The sequence below is a fragment of the Periophthalmus magnuspinnatus genome, chromosome 11 (assembly GCF_009829125.3).
Source record: "Periophthalmus magnuspinnatus isolate fPerMag1 chromosome 11, fPerMag1.2.pri, whole genome shotgun sequence".
NCBI classification, from domain to species: domain Eukaryota; kingdom Metazoa; phylum Chordata; class Actinopteri; order Gobiiformes; family Gobiidae; genus Periophthalmus; species Periophthalmus magnuspinnatus.
Window position 1 is genome coordinate 16,173,494 of NC_047136.2, and position 26,251 is coordinate 16,199,744.

The window sequence follows — 26,251 nt, forward strand, 5'->3', positions numbered from 1 at the left end:
TTCTCTTCCTGTTCTACACAATATTTTGAAGATTTTTTTTCCCATTCAAAAGATATAATATTTTGTTTTAACCTGTTTATCGCTATAGAAATGGTCCTAATTTCTCAACATTCTGAAACACATGAGTATTCTGTTTCACTTGTTCTTTGAATTGTTGGTCAAAAACAGTTGATATAATACAGTCAATACCATGCAATTTAACAAAATTCACAAACTAAAGCCATGTAACCAATAATGTGTTATATAAAAATAGACTGTGACTGAACGTAAGTGCAAAATATTAAATAGGAAAAAGTAGAAAATACAGCTCTTTCTTCTAGTTGATAGTACATAACAAATAGTGCAAAAAATATTCAGATGTTTTAATCCTATATGGTACTTATTTTACACTTTAATATAAGTATTCAGATTCAGAACAAATATTCAAAAGGAAGTACTCTGATTGGACCATATATATGAATATGTTGCTGAAAGACATTTTATATTTGGCAACATATTTATATAATATTATAAATCAAATATGAGTTGGAATGAGTCAAAGATATGTTAATTATTCAATCCACTACAGCTCAGATAGTTCGATATAGGCCAAAGAAAACGTACACGTGGCAAATATTGGGCCCCTAAAAATGAATATATCTATGGGCCCAGACCATTGTCATAGCAATGAACAGTTCAAAACACAATATTATAACATTTGAATGGTCAACTTAAACCCACAAATAGCATTTTTGAATGATAAATTGAGTAATTATCATGTCTCAAGTGATGGAGTGGAGTCTTGGTTAGTTCTGTGGAGCTGATATAGTCCTGGTCCAAACCAAGTTCTGGTCCAAACCAAGTCTACAGTAGGACTAAACTGTGCTCAAACCAGGACCAAACCAGGACTAGTATGAACATACCCAAGTTTATTCATGTTTTAGTGCTGTACCATAGCAGCCTATCAAGCTATTGTGATAAGACATTTGATTTGATGTGAGTAAAATTCTCAAATATCTTCAGAACTTTCAGAAACCAGAGCGAAGATTTGTCATAAGAGTAAAGCTAACAACAACTAACATACTAGTGCAAACTTCCTGATTCTTGGACAGAAATCTCTTAAACTGTGTGTAAAATTGTCAAAATAACAACCAGAAAAGGCTAAATTGGGAATAATTTAAGTTTAGGCTTTTTGGAAAATTTTATATGAAGTTTCAAAAATAAAGAGCAATCCTGTTTTTTCAGATTTGTTCTTAAATGTGTCATTTGATATTGAAATAATACCAATAAGGTATTCTGCAGCAAGCAATTGACAGAAATGTAACCATAAATGTAAATGGTCACATTTTTAAAATAATGCTTCTCCACCTTCAAGACACTCAAAAGGCTTTACATCAAGGAACCACTCACCCATTCACACAGGTGGGTTAAGTGTCTTGCCCAAGGCCACAACGACAATATCCGTCTGTGGGAGCTTGAATCGTACTGCCAAACTGTGGTTCAGTTGCTCTGACTGTTCTAACAATGATGTTTCTGTCGAGAGCAGGATTCAAACCGCTAACCTTTGGATCAGTGGACGACCGCTCTACCATCTAAGACCGCCAAGGTTTTAATGGTCTGTCCACTGAGAATATTCCCCAATATACAATACAATAAAATGAAATCGTATGGATGGGGTGGGGGACAAGAGCACTACAGCGGATACATAATGGACAGAAATAGTCAGCTATTAAACTGGATCCAATGAATCCTTTGAGGTGGACACAACATCACACTGAACGACGATGCTTTTAAATGAAAAAATACTTCATTTTTATAAGATTTTGAAGATTCCTACCTATACAATAATACAGAATAGATGTGATTTGTTAAGTAATTTTTCAAGGTTTTCCAGAAAATACAAAAATAAACTGGCTTTGTTGATGACGGGGTCTGTTTGTGTTTTTTGGCTGTAAAAATCATTGTAATTGGCTGAGGACATAGCCAATCACACCTAGAGATAGAGAGTAGTCTGGAGAGTAGAATGAGACAAAAAGGAGTTGGTAAGGATTATTATCGCTTATTTCAGGCATAATAGTTGGTGATTCTGAGAGGGGTATATGAAATGGGTTCATAATTCCACTATACTCATTCATATCACATTAGGGTTGTCAAAAGTATAGAAAATCAGATATTAATTGATACTAAAACTAGTCTAGATACTCCTAAAGCTAGAAAACTAAATGCTCCTTTGAGCAAGTATTGATATGAAAAAGTCACATTCAAGACCAAGACCTTTCGTGAATAGCTTTAGAATGATCTTGAGCTGTATAAAACCATATAAACTAGTATATGCCCACAGACCACTTTCGAGACTACCAGGATGACTGAGGGATTACACAGATACAAGACCACATGGTAATATGACAGAAAGTACTACTATTTAAAGCTGGAAATTAAATTGTAAGTGTGTTTCTTATTCTAAGATTATTCCTTGGTATTGAAATCAAGTTAGACATTTTAGTATCTTGACAACACATTACATATGTGTATAGGTCTAAAAGTAAAGTTTGCCTGTCCATCAATTAACTGCTGCAGAATCCCAATAACAGGGATGTACGTGATTGAGACAAATTAAACTGGATCTGTTTTAAAACTGAAATATATTGTGAAATTGAAATGCTATTTATAATTGTGCATTTGTGATCAGGTGAGTCTGCGTTATGTTTTACATTGTACCTGAGCTGGAACTCGTGGTGATCTTCTGCTTGGTGTTCTGCCGTGTCTCCTTCATCCAGGGGAAGATGTGTTTACGGGAGGAGGAGGAGGAGGAGGGCGACCCAGCTTTGGCACTGCCCTGAGCGGCTCCAGAGCTGGGCCCGTTGCTTGTGCTTTGGCTGACGTCGCCGGGAGAGTGTGAGGGGGCGGTGGGGGGCTGCTGTTGCTGCTGAGGCGGTGGTGGTGCGTGGCTCGGCAGCGGTGGAGCGGCTGACACGGGGCCCTGCGCTTGATTGCTTTCGGGATGGACCTTGGCCTGTGCCGCCTGGATGACCGCGCTCCTGTCGCAGCTCTCCGCCATGTCTCCCGGCTTGTGCAGCGCCACGGAGCCGTCGGGAGACTGCAGGGAGCAGGCGGGTCGATGGTACTCACTTTCCACATGAGAGGCCCGGGGATATTGGCCCTGATTGGCGTCATAACCGTAGCCATTTGCGCTTTGATATGGGTAGCCACTGTAAATCGCGGAGCTGTCGTAGTAGGTTGCCTTTTGCATCTCGCCGTTTCCCAATATTTATTTCCGAAACTGACAGGGTCTTGACACCCTTGTAGAATAACATTGGCACCCCGTGGTCACGTGACGCCTCTCCGCCAATGGCCTCCTCGGGTGAACCTAGGGTTACAAGACGCACTGTGAGGAGAAGAAATGGTGGCGATCCATCTTACTTTTGAATGCGGCCTGACACGGCCGACTATGGAGCTGAGATAGGGCCAACACTTGGGCAGACTATTACCGTTTACCTTCTGGCTTCCACGGGCCACCGAGGCACGCACCAACCTTGTATCACCATCTGCGCCACACAATCGCCACAAAAGCATTTTTATTTAACACGAAACCCGTGACATATCCAAGCTCACTGCTCGTTAACAATTGCAGACGCGCTGTAGGCAGGGGCTTATTAGCGACTGACCACATATTCCCGCTATGGTGTTATTCTACTGACCGAGATGTCACGGGCCGGCCATATTTCTGTAGCAGGTGGAGACATTAGCACAAATTTTTCCTTAAAATACAAGAGGGAAGTGCGTATTTTGTGTAACCGGATAGAGTAGCGCGCATGGGCCACCTGGTGAAAGGCATAAACAGCCGCATTCTCTCGCGCAAAGATAAATGAAGGAAACCAGAAAAACCGGGCGCGCGCCTCCGTGACCACACTGTGAACTCTCCTCTCACATGCAGGCCCATAATAATGGCTGCTGCCGCGCTGTCCGTCGTGTCGCGGTGGGTGATATATGTGCGGATAGGTGATGTATGGAGGAACCGGGGACGCACGGAGGCGGACGGGAGAGGCGCAGCCAGAAGCGGAGTCAGCCCCACAGGTAACCGCAGGGAGCAGGCCTATCTGCGCTCTGCATCGTTATGAATATCATAAACAATATCAAACACATGGAGAAGAGAGATATGACTGCGCTGTGCGCATCTTTCATTTGGATACGCGCTGCTTTGGATGTGCACAATTTTGTTTACGCAGAACAAAAACAATTATTATTATTATTATTATTATTATTATTATTATTATTATTATTATTATTATTATTAATAATTATAGTAGTAGTAGTAGTAGTAGTAGTAGTAGTAGTAGTAGTAGTAGTAATAGTATTAGTAGTATCAATAATAATAATAATAATAATAATAATAATAATAATGCAAAAAATAAATAAAATAAATGTAGCTTAAAAAGCATAGGTATTCAGAGCAACAAAAGACCCTAGGCTACAGCAGAAATGATCATTGGCCTTTTGCTGGAAAAAAACAAAATCTCACAGCTAGAAGACAAAGACAAATGTATCGGAACAAAGGACTCAATGTGTAAGATAGCTCAAAAGTGAATATATTATTTATCTCTATTATTTCTATTAAAATCATAAAATATTGTTTTGTTTGTTCGTTTTTATAGAAATGGTTTAAAACAAGAGGAAAATTGAGACCACATTGTAACCTACAAAAGCTCGAAAAACAAAATGCCGAAAAATACAACGTGACACAGCGCGTTGGGAACATGAAAAGTTGATGAAAACGTGGAGCCAGTTGCCCTGGAGGTGTAAGCAGCCATAACTATTCATCAAAGGCTCATAAATAAATGAAGCAGCTGTATTAGTAATTAAATGGGACCGTAGTTTGTGTAGCTCATAACTCAGCGCGAGCCCCGTGCGCCCTTTCCCTGCGCGTAAACTAACCACACGCTGAAAGAAGGTGTCCACACTGTTACACTACGGGACAAACTCTCGCTCCAAATGTGTTCAGAGCCATGTCTCCAGCGTAGAGCCGAGCCGCAGCGACCGCCTCGGTCTTAGAGTGTGGGAGATATGCTCCGCGCTGCAAGGATCCACTGCTCCCGCCCGTGTGGATGTGAGTGAACTCTTCCTGAACCGAGATCTAAGTCGTACGGTGATAAATCACCAGCGCGACACACAAACTCGGCCATTTACAAAGCGAGGGAAGCCTATTTCTGGCCTGCTTACCTTATCCTCTGACGAGCAGTGCGCAGCAGCGACCGGCAATATTCTCTCATTCAGCGAGGAAATCGATCAAAGCAGTAATCCAGAGAAAAGTGAAGGCAGCGGGCCAGTCTGAGACAGCCGAGCCCAGCCATGCACCGCGCTCTGCGCAGCCACAACAACACGAGCAGAGTGGAGCCCTGTGCGCTTTTCCTGACTCGACGTGGATGGGTAGGTTACGAAAGCAGGCGTGAGCAGCGGGGTCAGCGTGATAAGCCTTATCTGCCCCCCGTGCCACAGACAGACAGCCGGGGCTCGTCCACAGCTCTGAGGCAGCCTATAGTCTACACGCCTGTACTCTGCTATACGCTGCTCTATGTGGTCCCCTCACGCACCAGTACCGTGCACACACGCCAGTGAACTGCCCCGAACCACAGCGTCACCATAGACAAGAAAAATTATGCAAATGAACTAGCGCTTTGGAAAAGCCAGTTCAAATCAAGAGCTGCCTCTCCCCTCTCCCACTTACACCTCCTCCCCCCTAAAGCAAAACGGGACACGCTGTCTGTCCACAAATAGTACACAATTCCCCGCCACAAATACATCTTTTACCTTTAAAATCTGCTATTATCTGCTTCAGAGGAGGGAGAGGAGCGCTGACCACTGCACCAGCCCACGGCACATAAAGGAGCTCCTCATCACCGCTTAATCATTAACTATTTGCACCGGCCTCTCTTTTGTCGTTTGTTTCATTGTGGCACGCTAAAAGAACAAGAAAACATCTGCTAAACATTGCGCTGTGCAGTCAATATTTTGATCTTATTCTATGTTTGAATCCTCGGTGCTCTTTCTACAAAGCAGAGGAGTCCCGCAGAAGACAGGGGGACGTGTGGATCTGCCAAATGGCTCCAGAGAGCAGAAACCCGCCTGGAAACACATTCTCCCAGTGTGCGCAAAACACTGCTGATTTTGGCACATATTTTCCAAAGTGGGACATACAGCGCGCGTGGGTGTGTGAGTGGGACCCAAAAATCCACGCGTGAGGATTATTTTTTAGCCAACTCTGCTTTTTTCTATTCACCCACTTTGTCTAATTATTGACTCCTTTGTTCAAAACGCTGAATTTTGTCTTTCTTTTACGCGCGGAACGTTTGTCAGTGGCCCACGGCGAAAGTTAATAATAAAGGGATGAAATGGTGAAAGAGTAGCCGGAGAGTTGAAGTGTAAACGCGGGCATATGGCGCACACCGAGAGGGGCTGTTGGAGAGAGGCGAGGCGGCGTTCCAAGAGCCACGTTTATAATGACAAATGACAGGGACGAAGGAGGAATTACGCCTGTCTATGCTGCTATTACGCGCGGGACTGGGAGACCATAGCGCCCGTGTGTGGGGCTACTTATTAGAAATTGAATAAGGATATCACCATCAAGGATTCATAACACAAATCAATAAAGATATGGACTTACCGAGGGCAGATCGAGGGCTGCGGGAGAGGCCTGCGCTCACACGACTGGATCTCTGCAACACGGAACATTGAGCATACAATTTTACCCCTTTCATTTGTAATATTTCCTTATCTAATAGTTTTAATCTTCACGAAAAGAAATGGATTTGGAGATTTTCCCTAAATGAAAGCTCATAAAAGTAAGTGGTAAATGGTTATGCTTTGGGATTCTTGTTAAACCTTGTGTGTAATTCTTTATAATTTATGTGTAATAAAAAGAAAATAAAAACTGGATAACTGGCATTTTTATTTTCAAAGTGTTTGAATCTATGATTGGTGTTTTTGTGTTGAAATTGCATTTTTTATTTATATTTTATTGTAACAGATTGATTTTTCTTTTGAAGTTTCTAAATGTATTAAGAATTTGCATGGAATAAATTGCGCAAAAGGCCACAGTAGCTTGAACACAATGTAAACACGGAGCTGTGATTATTAATAGCCATAGAGGACAGATTACAGCGCTTGGATAAATATTTGCATATTTTGCTAAAATAAAGATAAGGTTAGTACAAACGTTTTGTGCAAATAAAAACCGTGCTTCCCTAGCGTCATGTGCGCGCGGGTCTGGACCGTCATTATTCGCAGCAGCTTCTCTCCTCGGCTCTCCCAGAGTCTTCCCCGAGTCCTCCCCGAGTCCCCGCGCCCATAAATCACCCACAGCCCGTGACCTCAGCGCTGGCCGCAGAGGCACTCCGTCTTCCATTATGTGCTCGTTTCCCTGAGAGGGAAGAGGCGAGGCGGAGCGGGACCAGAGCCTCCGTGTGCCTGTTTCTGATGCGAGCCTCAGCCTGATGGATCATTTCACATACCCGGAGTTTGGAGAATAAACGCGGCGTAATTTGGGTGTCACTGTGGACCATGCGCCCATTTCTCTTCACTCACAAAAGACAAACTACATCTATTTTTTGTATTCATTTGTGGAATTAGTTTCACAAATTTGAATTTCTCAGTGTTTTATTGTGTGACATTTTAGAACCTCACATATTTTTTGCTTATTTTATTTTTTATTTTTTATTCTTAAAGAGCTATCCGATGTTCAGCCCATAGTCTGTGGCCGCTTTATTTACGCGCACTAATACAGGCCTGTGCGTAACAACAGCAATTCCAGCCAAATCATTTTAACAATATTATAGACTATTACGTTTTGCCTATTAAAAGCATTCACATGCAAACGTACACTTTACACAATCGTTCATTTCTAACACATGTGAGACAAAAATAATACTCCTTCGCCACATTTAGCTCTGTAGTGTGTTTTCGTAGCATGTCCCTATTATAAGGGATTATAAATCTACATATAGATATAGATTAATACCCACTATGCACAACATTCTTTTCGTTGGTAGAAAATTTTCGTAAAAGTATTTATCGAAGCAGGTGAGCGGCTATTTGAAATTACGCGTGGTTACACATTTTTGTAGTAATTATTACACTAGTAGGTTACACTACTATACTAGCCAAGAGCACGAGTCAGTGTTCGACACTTTCTTTATTTGCACTTTTCGCCAGTTCTTGTCACTTTTATGATTCTTTTCCGTTATATCAACAATAAAAGTGACATATCATTGTAAATCTGGCCGCTCTTTTTCGCTACCTGTCCATTCCCCAGCCTCTCCGGGTCCCGTCTCCCCCTGACCTCTGTCTCCCGCGGCCATAACTCACGGCAGTAATGAACAATCGACGGAAATACCTCAAAATAAAATCCATCCTCCCAAAGCTCAGGCGCTGCCCGCGTGGAAAAACATATCCGTCCGTGACAGCTCGTGCAGCGGCAGCAGCAGCAGTGCCGCGCAGTACATCCACAAAGAGTAGCACGAGGAGCCGCGTGAGTGCGTCTTCTCTCCCGTGGTTACATATCAGCCGCAGCCCCGGACCCCCCTCCCGGATAGTGGGGAATACGGCTGCATTTAATCAGTATCTTGCGGCCCAGACCGGGGGCTCTCCGGTTTGCTCCTTCCAAGAGCCATAACACAGAACACGCACGTAACCGCGTCTTCCCCCCGCGCTACTCACGTGACCCAACTTAAATCCCCTTTATTTGAGCTCGTGAATCATTAATGGAGACAGGCATGGCCCCGGAGCAGCGCGCGCTTGAACACAGCAGAAGACGCACGGTGCCATGTGCTCCACCATTCAGAGGAGAAGAAATGTCAGTGTGCCATGGATGCGAGAGATGTTAGCGGCTAGCACGGGCCATAAGCAAAGGGGCAACCAGAGAAAATATCTACTACGATAACATGCAGTTTGTCCAATGGGCTGTATTTAAACCTAATTCAGAAGCAGTGGTGTTTGAAGCCCATAGGAGGAACGCAGGGGGAACACTTGAGGCTGCATGTCCAACACTTTAAAAATACTAAATAGGCCCACTAATTAATTTTGCACTTAACGCTTACATTTAGAGCTTTTAAAACTACTGTTATGTGCAGCACTTTGGACACTGTCTTAGTTATAGAATGTGCTATACAAAGTGCTGTCAGAAGGTGCATGGCCAGGTTTGTATTTCTTACCTTTCCTACAGTACTATAAACCCTCTACAATATAGTGTTTGGCTATACTGTCATAGTGAATATTTTTTAAGCATGATGTGGCCTATGTGAGTATGTGTAGATAGGCCCATAGGCTGGTTCCCAAGTACACTCAGAGTACGTTTTAACTCTTGTACAGTATAGGCAAATAAATCTGTTAACAAGGCTATATGACTATGATTGTTCAATGATTCAAAGTCTTCCAAAACATCCTTAAGAATACCCGGTAAGTGTTTGCATACCCAGAGGCTCCATTCTGAAGGTAAAGTGGAAGTATCAAGTTTAATGTGGTTCACTTGTCAGTTAGCCTGGTCTTAGCCTGTGTTAGCCTGTGTTAGCCTGTGTTAGCCTGTGTTAGCCTTGTGCAGCCCAGAGCCAATGTAAAAGAGCATGTTAACGATCCCATTAGAGACACAGGGCTGTACACAGGAGCGTGATCACATGCACTTTACACTTTACTGCCTCCAATTAGTCTCCCTCTGTAAACTACCAGTGTTTTTATGTCCCTATTGATATATGAGCGCAGGCACAGTCATTAGGAGCCAGTCCACGAGCATGTCTTTATAGTAGACACAATGTCCAACAAGAGATAGGTAGAATGGATACACACTCCAAAAGGACTCAAGTAAAGTACTAAATAATTACATTAGAGTAACTTTTATACTTTTCAAATTGTCAACATAAAGCTTTGGTTACTCGACTGTTTGTAGTGGGAAGAATAACCACAGTTAACCACAGCCAAGCAGCCTACATCAAAATAGACTAGTAGTCTGCTTAAAAGTAGAATTTGCAGTACTAATTCCAACCTAAAAATAGTAATTGTTTAAAGGATATTTAAAGGTGCACTATAACGTTTCCATTGAAAATATGTTATTGTTTTACCAGCATCTACATAGTATTCATTCAAATATTATGGCTAAACATGGACCATACATTGGAAAATATTGACAGCATGCACTCCACAGACCTCATGTCTCCTTTATAAAGCGTGTGTATGTATAAAAATGTTATGTGCGTGACTCCACTGCATTTGTGATCTACAAAAAGATAACTTTACACAGCCATTTGCAATCTGGTTCATAAACTCTGAACTTTGCACATTGGGGCTTTCAGAAATGAGGCAGAAGATCTGGGCTCAGAGAAGTAGTTTGACCTGGTGATATCACCTTTTCTCCCCATGAAGACAGATACGTTTAAAGTCATGCTGTTGAACATTCCAAGCAAAGCAAAAGCATTTCCACAGAGACAAACAGGTGTTTGACCTTCCACCAGATTACATAGAATTACATAGTGCACCTTTAAAGACTCTTGTGACCATTGTGCCATGTTAGAATATTGTTACCTCCTTAAAAACATACCTGCAGTTGTGTTTTGTATTCCCAAAGCTCAAACTGCTCTGTTCCACCTTGTGATGTTGTGTAGTGGTAGTTTTCAAGTTAACAGCTCCTCTTACCTCTTGGTTAGTAAAGAATTCTGGAAATTCCGGGGTTGAAGGTGTATGGAGCACAGCAGAGCACTTTCTGTATTACCACATGACATTACAAGGTGGAACAGAGTGTTATGCAAGATTTGTGTGTTAAACATTTGTGAATGAAACAAAACACAACTCAAGATATGTTTTTAATGAGGAAACAGCATTATATATATACTGTTATAATGACAAATAAATATGCAACTACATTTTTACTATTTTGTTTGGAATTTAAAGAAAGAAGAAAGAAGAAGAAAAAAAGATTTTGCACTAATATTTTCCTTCACCACCAAAAAAGAACTTAACTAAGCCATAGCCACTGTAACTAAACCAAAATTGGAAATCAAACAGGTCTTAAAACATAAGCGGGGTCAATTCCATACAGAACTAAACCAGTTCTGAAACTGGTTAATCTAAGGACTCACCACCATAGTCTCAAACCGCATATGAATCCCAAACAAAGCTGAAAAAGTTGCTCAATGTCGCCCCCCTTTCCTCACTGCGGGCGCTGTACACATTACTTGGGATCCCATTGGCAGTGATTTCCCCTTAAGCTCGTAGCCTAAAGGCAGGTGGTCCTCTGTGCGTCTGGACTTGTCAGTAACAGGAAAGTGGAGGTGATCTGAACCAAAGGCTGCACTTATGAGAACACAGTCCCCCGGCCCCTCGCACGGATGGAGTTACACAGCCGAGAGAGGAGAGCCTGACTGCCGCAGGTAAACGACGCACCGGGGGAAGGCAAAGGTGAAATAATATCCGGAGAGAGCGCGTATTATGGTCATGTTTTTTTAATTTATTTTTTATTTTCTATACAGGTATGAAAGATAAGCTGGCGGGTTGGTAGTGCTTAAAGATCCACTGTGTAACCTTTCTGGTGGGAGGTTTAACTCAAGGTAGAGGTCATTTCCTGTAATAGCACGCAATGACATCTATCTTTTCAGTCTTTAACAAGCAGGTGTTTATACTGTGAGCCTCTCCGTACATCGCACACTTTTCCCAGAAAAGTAATGACATCTCCATGGACACGAAAAGATGCCATACTCTTCACCAGAAAAGTTACATGCTGCATCTTTAAAGGGTATTTGGCAGGTTAGATTACATATTTCAGAAAATTAGTTAACACAATTATGTTTAAGATATACATATATTTTTTTAAAGTTTGAAAATTTTAGCAAAGTTTACTTCCTGGTCAGAGCAGCAGATGTAACAAACGTTGAGATAATTCCAAAGTTACACAATAGTTTTAGTTTGTCTAATAAAATACACGATGATACCTATATATACTTAGGTATATAAATGTATTAGTAAAACGCTAGCTCGTTCGTATTCTTAACTTTCATTTTTTTCACAAACTGGTTCTAAATCTATAACAGCAGGCACTATCGCACCAAACCAACTAATAATGACAAAAACATGCCATATGTACTTTGAGAACATAGCACAGTATAGGTTTAGCTTTGTTTTGGCTTATGGTTAAGACCTGCTTTAGTTTTGGTTCAGACCAGATTTGGGATTTTATAGGGTTTCCGGCTTAGATCTGTAGTAGTTTAATCATTTGCAGTTCAGATGTAATCCATGTTTTAAACTTGGTAAAACAACAGAGATTCATGAGTCATTTGACATTAGAAAGTTACATGTAGTGAACAAGACAGTAATTGCCTTCTTTACTGCTAATAGATCGTTAAAGCCGCATTTAAAGTTGACACAACCTGTTATAAGATCTCCCCAGAAATCAATATTTGTCAAAGATATGATTTATAATTGTTAATGCGCCTTTGTGACATCCTACGTTAGAATATGACACCACTAAACTGTGCGTCATGGCTCCTCCGTTTGGCGCTTTCTGTGAACTCCCTGCTCCACAGCGGGCGTGGAAAAATCCTACCCCGTCTATTAATCATATGAGGCGGACAGAGCTGCATCCCTCCGCCGCGCCATGCCTTTGTCTCCTCAAACTACAACTTGAGCGTGCTGAACTTTTGGTTTTACGCACGGTAAACTCGGGCGGATTTGGATCGACCCGAACGGCTCTTTTACGCACGGATTAATTTTGACTTTACGATGTGGCTTTTAGGTTTTTAGGTTGATTTAGCAAGGTTTAATGTGTTTTTTTTCCCTCCGTTTTCTTTGTGTCCCCAGATTGTCCAGAGGGGCGCTGTTTGGCCGGCTGCGCGCGTTCTGCCGGCTAACCTCTCCACACCGCACATGAACTTTTCCTTGACCCGGTGAGCGACGATTGATGAACGGTAGAAATGGCTCCCCTTTTCACCGATATCAGACTACAGGCCTCACAATCTAGAAAATCTTGAACAGTTTTAAGATTTGGACAGTTAAAGGGAATGTAGATTGTCCAGATGTGCTGTTGTCAAGGACAGTATTTTAAAAAGAACGTAATTTTAAAAAGCTTCTCATTTACTGTTTTGTTTAATTTCCTTTTATGCACTTGCTACTTTTAGTTTAAAACAACGTACATAATTATAATAAATTTTACATTTATTAATCATTAAATTTATGTTAAATACATTTAGAGTTCTAATTTAACTATATATTATAGGCCTATTAGATTAGGTTATTAATTTTATTAAAGAAAGTATATTGTCAGTATTATTATATCCCAAATATATTTATATTTATACTATTTATGTATCAAATTAGAAAAGCTATAGACTTTTTTTTTAATTTTTCTTTTTTTCCAGGATTTCCTACAGGATGCAGTGAAATTCCATATAGATGATTTGAATAGTTGATCGACAAACAGTTTCTCTCGTTGTGTACATGGAAAATTATTTTGTAACTATTTAAAGTGTATGAAAACAGTTGAAAGTGTGGTCTTTTTTCGCTTTCATGCCATTACACCTCGTAGTTTGAATATAAAGGCATTGCAGTCACTTTCTTTCTTACTGTTCTTATCTTTATCGCAACGCATAACTGCACGGAAACTATATTGTACCCAAAAAAGAACTGAAATCTTCACTAGCAAAGATTCAGTTGTGCTTTTAATAAGATATAGTGCCTGCTCATTCTCGCTGTCAACGCCCTGAAGCCAGACGCAGCTGCCTGGATAAGGGCCAGACAGCGGCCGTATCTCCCTCCCCAGCCCCGCGCTGTCGACACTGCTCTGGGCAGTTCTCAACAGTCCGCCTCTGGTTAGCACTGGAGCCAACCCCGTCTTTTTTTTACAGAGACAGGTCAACATCAAGACGAAATGCAACGCGTCTATACGCCTACAATAAGTAACCCTTCATGTACATTAGAGGCTGCATAAGGTTAGGGTCGAATGTCTTGAAGTGATTTCTGTTAATACAAATCTATGAGAGCGCATAAAGAAACATTTGATCCCGTGTTGAACCTACGATTATTCATTTTGAAGGTTTATTCAAGTGCAGCATTGACGAGAAGTTTGAAAAGATTTGAGCCTATTTTACGCATCTAGAACATGTAACAGCTCAAAATTATGATTATGATGATTTTAAAGTAACCTTTCAAAACGAATTTATAAAAATACGTGGAAGATTTGAGGTTATCTGATGCGATGAGACGTCAGCTAGATAAAAAGCATGATACGTACAACTATAATTACATTTCTTAAATCATTGATGATGCACCTACAAAAATGCGTACAACCATTTGAATAATAAAGAAGCAAATTTGAATGATGGTTCAATGTTAATTTTGCGTCTATATTTTAATTTGCAATAGCCCATGATTAAATTGTTGGCCCCGAATCCATGCTCCACTTTACAAATTTCCTCTTTGCTACACGAATTCTCAAACTATTCTTAAACTTTAACATACATATTTAAAATCAAATTCAGCCTGATAACACAATCAGCAGGCTGTTGTCTCTTCCACAATATACAGAATAGATAAACGTGTTGAAAGTTGAAAAGAATAGACTAACTTGAAGATGCGCATCATTTCACTGAGCATTTTCTTTGCCAAAATGACAAAACTTCAGATATAAGAGATAATTTGATTAAAAATATCCAAAAATAAAATAGTTTGTTGTTGTAAATGTTTAAAGGCCACATATGCGCTTGGTCTTGGATTTTAAAATGGTGAAGCAATGAACATGTTACCACTTTTCCCTATAATTGAAATACATTCCGTAATTCAGGTACAATCCACTCCAACCACTTCTAATTTTAATCCATCAGCAGAGTGGTGTCGTCTCCCAAAGACCTTGCACTAGAAAACTGTAATAGGTTTCTACTATGCGTCTTGCGCTTTGGTGCCAACTGTGCCAATTTAACAGCGTGTCAATCTGTGGAAATAGGGGCTCCTGGTATCACGTTGACGCACACAATACGCATCAATCACGACATGTAATTACTGTAGAACACTAATGGAAGGCTAATATAGGCAGAAGTGTAATATAGATAAATAGCAGGTTGGGTGTTTAACAGTAAATTTGCATAGAGTTTTTCCCCAACGTAATTTATCTAACGCGATGCATAGAGAAATACGTAACCATATGCGCCCACAGTCCACGAGATGAAAAACACTCCATATCTGAACAAGTTCTAGCAGTACTCACGCGGGTTCTGGAAGAGCGGGTCAGAGAGAGGAGCGGATCGTGCAGCGAAGAGCTCCAAAATGAAAATATAGCCACAATTTCACATCTATTTCTGATCCCACCGCTAATTCATAATTCAATAAGTCACGTGTGAAGGGTGGATTAAAAATTCATACATTGGAAGTGACCTCTATTTGAGTCGAATGACATGAGCAAGTGTCATTTTGAACGAGTGTGAAGTTGGGAGCGCGCGGAGTCAATGGAGGGACGCCATCTTCTGCTCAGCCTCGTGCCTACACTTGAGACGCAAAGACGCATGAGAATATGCTGAGACTTACATTGCATTTGATTTGGAAGTACTATTTTATAATAATAATAATTTAAGATAGTCGTTGGCGTATGTTTTCCCAAATTCAGGCATGATTTTGTAATTAAAATTAGTAAATTATTAAAAAGCACCTTCTTAACTATAGGCTATATTTAAACTTAAAAATACAGTTCCCCAAATGAACAGTTTGGTACAATACAAACATACACCCATTCAAATACATTATAATATTTGTTTACATGTTTGATAAATGCTTATTATTACGTTATGGGCATTCATTGCACAACGAATAAGTCTAACCATTTTTTTTTTTAAATTAATTGTTTCGGAAAATAAACCAAAATACACTCGTACAGTATTCATGCAGTGCAGTAGTATTTCAGTTTATATAAAAAGTTATTAGTTTCATTGATAATTTTCAGTAACTCCAAACAGATCTTAACAAATTGAGGAGTTTGGTGAGTAAATAAAACCAAAGTCAACTATAATATTGGTAAGTGATATGGCATTAGAATCCCTTTGGTATTTCCAAAAATGCAGTCCACATTAAACCGCTGGGAACCGCTCCTCTAATGACCAAACCACGGCGCGCCCGGGAAAGCCTTTCTTTATTAATTCATTGTCATACAGACGATTAGAAGCTTTCATTGAGACGCCGGAGCGACGCATGTTGCAGCTCATATCTCGCCTCTGTCTCACCCCTGACACATCTGCCGCAATGATGGATCGCGGTGGGGCCTTCTCTAAGAATCATTTCGGGCGAATTCATCAAATTCACACCGAAAACACACTTTTTGTTTCTGCTCTGTCTCTACATCTTAACCCACGAGAGAAGAGAAAAGTTTGCCTACGTCCCCGCGCTGATATATGGCCTTAACATAGTGTGTGTCGAAAGGTCAGGGGTCGGCTGCAGTGCTGTGAGGCGGTGATTGGCCAGCTCCTTGCGTGTCCTCTTGGTGAACTCTATTGTTTGGATGTAGCAGGTACTGACCAACGCTCACACTCGGGTGCACGGGGATGTTCCAGTGGCCAAGCGCATGGGAACAATGCGTGTGTGGCCGGATACATTGGACACAAACCCACAATCTGTGCTTGGTTTGATTTCCAAAGAATCCAAACTCTTAAGGGACAGCTGATGTCCGTCTTTTACGCAGATGCCTTCTGTCTTTATCCACAGAATTACGCATGACAATATAGCATGTTTACGCATTCATTTTGTACATTGGTTATAACTTCAATAAATTTACATATTTTTGGTTATAAAAGTGATATAACTCCTTTCATCAGTCAAAATATTATATTTTTTTCCTATAGGAAGCAAAGGATTTAATTATACATAGAATAGTTTTATGGCTGATGCGTTTGATATCACAGAGGAGCAATATATTCCCATTTTACGCACGACTCTCCAAACTAAAGTGTTTAAGATTCTGAAAAGGTTGCAATAAGAAAACGTTTGTCAGCATAAATGAAATCAAATGAAGTAGCCAGAAATGCAACATTGCAGTTTTTTTTTTTGAATCATAAAAACGAGACGTCTAAGTGACATGGTCAGGTTTGATTTACGCACGGCTCTCAAAACGGGAAAAAACACAAGCGTAGCCACGTCATTCTTAGAAGTGAAGCACAAATTTATTTCACAAAGACAGATCAAACTATAGAGCTCACAACACCGCTACGGACAATATACAGACAGATATTCACAGTTGAGAATACAGCACGACATGGGACGCACTAAGCAGCACTTAAAGCAAATCTACACAAACAACGGACAACGAACAGCGACTAAACAGAATGCTTGTTCATATTATGCCTTCATTAGGATTTGTCTATTTACAGTCAAATGTCAAAGTCACCTGGACTACATTCAAACAAACTACACTGTTACTCTCGAGCGACGCCTCTACAAAAATGTGTGGTTCCTACAGGCATCGAATCTCGCTAAATATCTTTCAAGTATTTTATTAGAACTTTCCATGAGAGAGAGAGAGAAAAAAAAACAAAATACAAAATCAAAATGAACGTACTTCACCTGACTCCATTTAATGATACAACTTTCATGTAATGTGCGTAATTGTCCTTCTGTCATAACATTCGACAATATAGAAACGCTTCACTTGCCTGTGGGGCAGTTAAAGGTCATATTCAAGCTTTTATGGAGAGCGCAGAGGGAGAGGGGACATGGGTTTGAACACCGTGTAAAATACTGGTCCATCAGATCCACATGTCAGTCTGTTCCGGGGCGCGGCTCGTGCACTATAGCCCAGGCGTTGGCACGAGCTGCGGCTGGGGGCCTGTCTTCATCTGCGGCTGTGGCTGGGGCCCCGCGGCGGAAGAGACGGCGGAGGACGACGAGGAGCTGCGGATCTTGGTGTTGGGCAGCTTGTGTTCCTTCTTCCACTTCATCCTCCGGTTCTGGAACCAAATCTTAACCTGGCGCTCGGACAGACACATGGTGTGCGCAATCTCCACACGTCTGCGCCGGGTCAGGTAGCGGTTGAAGTGGAACTCCTTCTCCAGCTCCAGAGCCTGCTGACGGGTGTAGGCAGTACGGGACCGCTTGGGCACTCCTCCGTTGTAACTGGCGTTGACTACAAGGAACGGAAGCAGGTGTTATGGGGTGGTTCTATGGATGGGGTTCTGCTGTGATGTCTATACGCGCCATAAATGCCATGAAAGGTCTCAGATTACAACTGGACAGGGCTGTTCGTGTCAGAGTGTCGAGTATGTATACATAAGGGACACGACAGGCTGTTTGTCTCCCGTATCTCTGCCGTAGTGCCAAACCAACGCTTATCAGAAGTGGTCAAACTCGGGGGCACATGTGGAGGCGAGTCGCTCTGAAGCACCGTGTATAGACTACCATGAGAGGCGCTTAACAGATGTCAGACACTCATCAGCCCGTATCAATGAAACGTGTCTAAATGCGTACAAGTACAAGTTTTATGCCTTATCTGTGCGTACTTGTGGCATTCCATTCTAATACTGTCTCTATTTGCAGCTTATTTGATCTCTTTGCCATACAATGGGGTGCAACCAAAGCTTTATTACGCCATAACTGCAGAGATGATTAACAAAAACAGCAGGGTTGGATATTACGCAGATTAAGCTTTGGCTTCGATCCAGTTGCATTACAGCAGATTCTAAAAAGCAACGAAAGCATCGCGTACGGCCCCTCCAGACGCACACGGGCGATAAAATTTACGAGGGTCCTTAATTACCGACCCCGCTGCTCGATAGTCGTAAATTGCAGCTGTAAAGGGGCAGCTCAATGGCTTGTACAAACAGAAAGACATAACACTCACCGGTGCTAACGTGCACCTTCTTCATCCAGGGATAAACCACCGGCTCCTTGCCCTTGTTCGCCACGCCAGGGTACACCTCCCCGGCGAGGCTGCAGTCTTTAGAGGCGTTTGCCCCCGTGCCAGAGACGTCCGGGCCCGCCGAGAGCCGCGGAGGTGCATGCTGGCTCTGTGGGACCTGCGGCTGGGGCTGGTGGTGGTGGTGCTCGCTAAAATCGTCCAGTCCCGGAGGTCCAGGTGCGGGCACGGTGCCGTAGTCGTATCCCGGTTCGCTGTAGTTTGACCTCGGATAGGATGTCTCGTCGTGATGGGGGAAGCCCGTCTCCTTCGGTCGCTCGTAGTAGTCGCCAGGATTGGGGATGTAGCCGCTCTGCTGATACTCGTCGCATGGCGGAAACGAAGGCTCGATATAGTTGGAGTTTATCAAGTAGGAACTCATGGTCATTAATTTGTGAAGTGCAACAATACTAATTTTTATCGCGCTGTCGTTTTTACTGATCTCCACAAAACCCTCCTACTCCCCCTGTCAAATGTACAAAGTTGCCTGGTCACGTGCGAGGCGCCACCAATCACGTCGTGTCCTGTGGGCATCATGTAAACAGGAACCAATAGCGAGCATGGCACTGGCAGCACCGACGCTCCTCTCTCGCGCTTACGTTGTGTTTTGCTTATTAAATCACGGTATATAAAGCAAAAGCAATCAGCCCAACTTGTTTACCGCCAAACTTCGGTGGGTGAGGCATTCCGTGTGAAAAACATCCCTCCTTATGAGAGAACACAGCCGAAAATGCGCGCGGACAACAGACAAAAGGGCGCTCCTGGTGGATGTTGACAAATACGTTAGGTCATGTGTTGCGTCAAATATGAATTATGAACCACCGAACTCCACTTTTCTCTGGCAATGTAAAATAAGATGATAGAACTTCCCCCCACACTCTCCCAGTGATGTTGTTGTTGTAAAACAGAGAGAAGAGAAATGTAGCTGGGCAATACACACGAACAATCCTATTTTGTTCTAATTCACCTTTGTAAATATTTTCGTGCTTCTAATTTACCAAAAAAACACAACTAACCCACCCATGGCCTCCGCTTGTCCAGTCCGGGCACATGGCGCGTATCAGGCGGGTATCACGGGCGGCTGCACTCCTCCGTGTGCGCCATTAGAAGCTTTTAAACGCGTATCACCAAACTGGACCGCTTTGGAGACACATGTGGAGGCGAGGCGCACTGACGCACCGCATCCCACAAGAGGAGCCGAGCAGATGTCAGCTCCAATCCAGGAACTAATGGACTCCAAGCAGTGCAACGACTCAGAATGTACCAGTCTGAACAAATGTACAGCTTTCTCTGTTCTGAGCTTTTTTGAATGAATGCACAACCACCTCCATGCGTAGCGATGCTGTTCTGGTGTATCTGAATATATATTTTGTACCCCAATGTGGTTCAGGGGTGTTTTGTAAGCGCTTTCTTAATCAGTGCAAAATCGAATATATTGCGTTTGACTTACATTGCGTCTGACCATTACAATACTAGATTTTCCATATTTTCTATACACAGCTCAGAGTGACTACATTTAGCATAATAATAATAATAATAATAATAATAATAATAATAATAATAATAATAATAATAATAATAATAATAATAATAATAAATCAATTTGAAATATTCAGGGTATATACTGCATGCAATATTTTACTGTTATCAAATAGATATTCGTCTATTTTTATCATTCATGAGGTTGTAAATGAAATAAATTCATTAATAAATAAAACATCTGCAAATTCTGAAGTTTGTGGCCTCAGCATCCTAATTGGCAAAGTTTGAAATATGTTGTTGGACTTAAGGCAAATTTTGATTATCTAATATGTTAATGATCCCACTTTCACCTTTATTCTAAGCCTACACGTTTGCAGTTATGTACCACAGTAGTTCTAAATATCCAAAGCACGACCATTTTATCCACCAGTGGCATTTTTTTTGCAATATATTATTAATTGTAATACACATTTTTCATATTCTAAAGAACTTAGATAAACTTTATTACATGTATATATCAAATATAAAAATCTTACCGTGATTTCTGTCAGTGGCCATCACCGCTGTGTCCACTTCACTTCCACTCTGCGTCTTGTCCCTGAAAGTCCAGTCCGGAGCGTGATCCTCACTGTCCACGTAACCAGGGCCCTGCGCGCACAAATAGCACACCAAAGTTTGGAAATATCGAATGCTTTTCTTTTCTCTCTTTGGCCCCCTTCTGCTCCCCACGATCCCATTCTCTCCCTCACACCGATAACTCCTGCTTGACCCCCGAGTGACACCATGTGCATTTTGTTTCTGATTAATCTTGCCCATTGACAGTCTTTGTTAAACAACGAGGCGTGCCCTTTTTTCCAAAGAGGCGACATTTTCATATCTGTTAGACGCACTGACCTGGGCCTCACCCCGGACTTGGACTTCATTTTAAGAGCGTGGGGGAGCGGGTCAGCAGCAGCATAGTCACTAAAGGCAACAATCCAAAATGGTGCATAGTTTTCGCTCAACAACAATGCTAACTTGAATGCCAAAAACACATATAAAGTAAATGTCAAGACACTGATTATACTAAGAAATAGCACGACTACAATGTAAAAAGTAACATCTAGGTAAATTCAAATTACTCAGATAAAACATTTTACTTGGTCAATAGAATCGACTCGACAAGTAAAATGACCTGCCAATGGAATGCGTTGTTTTTCTTAATTCAAACAAAGCAAAATTATGGTTTTATTTCACGTGCAAAGAGTTGTTTTTCCGATTTTAAGTGTAAAAAGGTGTAACAGTTTCTTAATTCATATCATTTTAACTTTGCTGGATGTTCATTTTTGCAATGTAATGGCTGGGGTTCGGTCCTAGCCTGGGTGTAGGTTACTTAAACAGCAACAGTAGCAGGGTCTAACCAGCGTGTCCGTGTGGCTGAGAGACCACCGGAGAGGGGCAATATGTCACCATACTGTCAGCGGTAAGAAGACTATACATGATATCTAAATGTACAGTGACGGCGGCCGTGCACTCCTCCATGCGCACAGAGAAGCCATGTTTAAATATGGCGCTATTAACCACTTACTCGGTTTGAGTCTTGTTTGCACGGGTCACTCGACTTGTTGAGCACATTTTGTAATATACTGACGAATCTCTTTCTCCTGCAACATTTGGAGAGGCGTACTCACTACTACAACATACACACAGGCCTCGTAGGGTAAAGTGGGCAATATGAAAAAAGTAAGAAACATAGGCCTACCACAAAATGATGCACTATTCACTTGAGCATCACAACGTATTTTGAGAAAGATTTAAAGCAAATTTTCAACAAATCTAGGATTCAGGTCACTTTACGTACTACGACTGCGCCTATAAAAATCCATGTCGCGTACCGTAACAAGTCCAAGGTAACATTAGTATTACAGATATAATATTGGTATAGCTTTAATAATATGAATGTATGTTTACTTTGATAGCAAAACAAACTGAAAGTAGGTTACTAAGTCAAATGTTGCCTCTTCAAAGCGAGTATGACTACGCTTTGACAATCCACGCAGTGTAAGTTATATGGGAAGCGGCCAAAGCCAGTCTAAACACTGAAGGCACATTGAAGCCACACTGAGGGCACTAGATATGGTGGTGTTGTGCGTATAACCGTTATAACTTCATATTCATTTTTTTTCTTTTTTCCACGCTATAATGGAGTATGGTGCCAGCGGAGCGTACAGTGTGAAGTAAAGCTCTGTTTAAGCACAGATTCATCACGGTGACACGTTACTGTAAATTGAGATTATCAGAGAAGTGCTGTGCCGATGGTGACTGATGGCACACGGCGCGCACAAGGTCCCTGTCTGTCTATAGCGGATCCACTGACGACGGCGAAAAATGGTCCTGTGCGTCCGAGCCGTGCCAAGGTTTCGGGCCATGGCGCACCTCAGCTGCCCGTGTTCCACACCCAGACATTGTGTTAAACTGCAAATATGTTCATTATTCTCATTTTCTCAGTTAGAACTGGGTAGGGCAAACCGATATTCAATATTGGCATGATGGCGTGCATTTAATGGTCGGTGTCAAGCTAAAATATTCAGATTTGGACAGGTGGTGATTTCTTTACGCACGACAATAAGTGGTTAAAAGTGGTTAAAAGTCGAATCGATGAAAGCAAATGAAATGTCTATTAGAACACTTCAGTTATACATCTTTATCAGACAATGGAGAAGGTGACCTACATTCTGACCAACAGACAAAGCTTTGATTTCAAAACTAGTTTGTGTGTTTGTTGTTGTTGTTTTTTGTTTGTTTAAAAGCAACAGGCTTTATTCAAAAGAGAAGACACATTTTACACATATATAGATACATATGTATCTATATATAGTGTATTATATATAAATATGGATAAATTGTAATATTTGTTTTCATACAAAACATTTTTAAAGCGTGGGAAAGCATTGTGTTAAAATATTGCTATGTTAAAACATATAAATTATGCTTTAAAGTATGTCTTTCTTGCGAATAATTATTGTATAGATATTTTTTGGGGTGTTTTATTTTTTCTTTCCCCCAATATTAATTACACCATAAAATGCTGCTTTGAAGCTGTTTAAAGTGCACGAAAAGTAGAATATGAGTAACACTTGTTTAAATACACGTCCATTAGATGCCATGAATTGTAGAATTATAGATTTATAATTAAGACAAATAATAGAAATACATTTGTTTGAGTTTGGGTAGAATATTAAAGTTAAGCACCATTACGAGTAGGCCGTATTTACGCTGTGCCAAAATTTCAAGTTCGTATTTTTATTTACGGAACAAACTATTTCTTTGAGCCCCACGTTCTCACCCTTCTATATCTATAGAAAATAGAACATACAATGTGCTCTTTTTAAAGTTTATGTTATTAATCATCGTAATTACCATAATTTTCGGACAAGGCCTTGTGCGCCTAAAGTGCTCTTTTACAAATGTATATGACCAATTATGTGCTATATTTTACCACGCGCAAAAAGTAAACCATACTCAAATCAGATTTTGGTCCAAAATTGATCCGAGCTCTGCGCAAACATCTGTGCCATTTGTGCCTTGATAAAGGCACCCATTGAGGCGGTAAGGACGAGAGGGGCTAAATGTTTTTTAAGGGCTCCGGGGGCTCGCTCTGGGGGCTGCGGGCTTTGCCTTTACCCTGTGACCGGGTCGAGAGTATCAATCCTCGGAATGCAAATGCGCGCCCCTCGTCCCTAAACATATCAAATGCGATTTATTCAAAAGGAATTCACCAATCAAGCTCCGCTAATAAAACGCCAGCCACTCCATCTTCTTGCTGGGGGCCGGACGGGGGGTCGCTGCCTAACGCGAGGTCACTCGGCTTCCAGGGTTCACCTGGAGTGCACAGTGCAACATATGTAATACAAAGCTATTCTGTCTTTTGTGTGGGCAGTCTAGATCGCTATTATAAGGCTGGCATCGCGCTCCGAGAGAACAGATGACGGAGACTGTTCACTGCCTAAACTTTTGACCCCAATTTTTCTATCTTTCCCTCATCAGCAGCGCCGACCTCTCCAAAGATAAAAAATGATTCTGACTCCGCGTATCTGCTGCCATCGGGGCGATCATTTCTGCACCAAATCATAATTGGAGCCGTGAGCTGCTTTGTGACGTTTCCAACTAGCTCCCAGTGTATGGCACCAAGCCTTATGCAAATCCTTCATTAGAGTTAGATCAAGCAAAACAGCCAAAAGACTTTGTTAGAGGCTATCCCCCTTTTTACGCAGTTTAACGCACGCCATTTCCGACCATGGGGCTTGCTGTCTTTTGATACATTCATTAAAGAAGCGCTTAGAAACGTGAACATACATAGCGCGTTCTAGTGTGCGCCTCCGTTCTCCTCTCCTGCGCTCAGCTCTTTCGCGGTATGACAGTGAACTTGGCCTAAAGCGGGCTCTGCTGGTGGCTCGGGAGGGTGCAGATTTATCTTGTGCCGGGGATGACCTCCAGATGAACCCGCCGCTGCTGCTCTGCCTCTCTCCTATCTCTCCCCTCGTTTCTGCGCCAACACTCTGCGCGCAGCCGTCTCTCCGTGTTGAATTATTGGCAGCACGTTTCATTTACAAATAGTGGAGCTCGCAATGAGGCTTTTTGTGTTTCCAGAGAGTATGAAGCCAGACAGGGAAGAGGAGAGAGAATGATTTTTCTTAAAGGTGACTTTTAACAAAGGTTCCACGTGAGGCATGTTCTAAATGACTTCAATATATTAAAAGTAAAGTTTGTGGCTGCCTTAGTAAATGAAGACGAAACCTTTTATGAAATATGCCTGATTATTATTCTAAAACCCATTTTCTAGATTTCTGTTTCTCCTCAGCCAAGACACACACAAGAGACTACACAGGTTTTTGTTAGCTTTCACAATTACGCACACACGGATGCAATGGAGTTATGCATGTACTATCTCTATGGCAAATGATATCACATCTTAGCTATAAAGATAAATACATCCAGACACATCCACATACAGATATAGATCTAATTGCCGTCACGTACTGTATAACCACAATACAAACTCATCTAAACAGCTGTGTTTCTCCTTTCAAATCCCAAAAAGGGAGTACGTACCGTTTCAATATCCACAAGGTCAACAAGCAATCGTCAACGTTTGCCAAGACAAAACCGAATTATTCATATAACTAAAAGGTTTTTCTCATTCCTCGTATATTAATAATCCCCGAAGCGATTGAGAGGGTCAGTATTTTCTCGAGTGCGCCTGACCCCATCTTCACAGGGTCTGAACAGAGGTCAGAACAAAGCGAGAGTGACCACTGGTTTGAACTTTTCAACCTTTCCACCAAAATGACGTGGCGGACACAAAACGGAATTCCTCTTCCAGTGTCCTGCTGCTGCTGTTTGCTCACTTTAGCTTGTGTTTACTCGCCACACTTTTACAACAAACTTACAAGAACTCTTCCACAATGGATAGTACGGGATTAGCCTGCATTATCAGGTAACTATCAATTGGAAACTTGTGGATCGTGGTCTGGGAGTGCTCCAAACGACAACGAGGTTTTAGGGGGGTGGAAGTGGACCAAGAGCTAATTATCCAACATGTAAAAACGGATTATGGCTTACACCGCAGATGGAAGCGAACAACGAGGGAAGGAAGCAATTAAATAGCCATGAGCTGCTGGACCCAACCCTGCGCAACATCTGCCCAGACCAGCTCCAAATCAGCGCTGTGCTCCAGACAAATGACCCTAATGCACTAATAGGGACGGATACAGGCTGCGAACACAATAACGCGCTGTCTCTGCCCGTTTCTGGAGCGTCAAAAACTTACCAGGACACGCGGCGTACGGCTCCACAGCGCTCGCCTCTCCAACCAGAGCCCTCCCGAGTCCCGAGCCGAGAATCAGAGCCAGCCTC

The 26,251-nt window shown here is 41.8% G+C and overlaps 2 protein-coding genes across 7 annotated transcripts in view; both read right to left on the minus strand.

Moving 5' to 3' along the window:
• hoxa3a (homeobox A3a) overlaps nucleotides 1-26,251 on the minus strand; it is a 42,295-nt gene that overhangs the window by 8,251 nt on the left and 7,793 nt on the right. For 2 of the 6 annotated variants that reach the window (XM_033975066.2, XM_055225168.1), the window contains exons 1-2: nucleotides 5,197-5,728; nucleotides 2,698-3,346 (exon numbers count right to left, since the gene is read on the minus strand). In XM_033975066.2, coding sequence (XP_033830957.1) covers nucleotides 2,698-3,229 — 532 coding nt within the window. In that variant the 5' untranslated portion in view covers nucleotides 3,230-3,346; nucleotides 5,197-5,728. Of the gene's footprint in view, nucleotides 1-2,697; nucleotides 3,347-5,196; nucleotides 5,729-5,784; nucleotides 5,935-6,637; nucleotides 6,690-20,892; nucleotides 21,005-25,447; nucleotides 25,498-26,165; nucleotides 26,224-26,251 lie in introns of those variants that run through there. The other 4 variants (XM_055225167.1, XM_055225165.1, XM_055225166.1 and 1 more) reach the window with 4 other exon arrangements.
• hoxa4a (homeobox A4a) lies at nucleotides 17,160-19,588 on the minus strand. The gene is made up of 2 exons (XM_033975068.2): nucleotides 18,821-19,588; nucleotides 17,160-18,106 (listed from the first exon to the last, which is right to left on the minus strand). The coding sequence occupies exons 1-2, from the start codon at nucleotides 19,260-19,262 to the stop codon at nucleotides 17,772-17,774; spliced, it is 777 nt and encodes a 258-aa protein (XP_033830959.1). The 5' UTR covers nucleotides 19,263-19,588; the 3' UTR covers nucleotides 17,160-17,771.

Bases quoted from the DNA above. Each gene is read 5' to 3' on its own strand.
- hoxa4a (XM_033975068.2), bottom strand. From the start codon at position 19,262: ATGACCATGAGTTCCTACTTGATAAACTCCAACTATATCGAGCCTTCG. The intron at 18,107-18,820 runs GTGAGTGTTATG...CGTTCCTTGTAG, and splicing joins GAAGGTGCACGTTAGCACCG to TCAACGCCAGTTACAACGGA.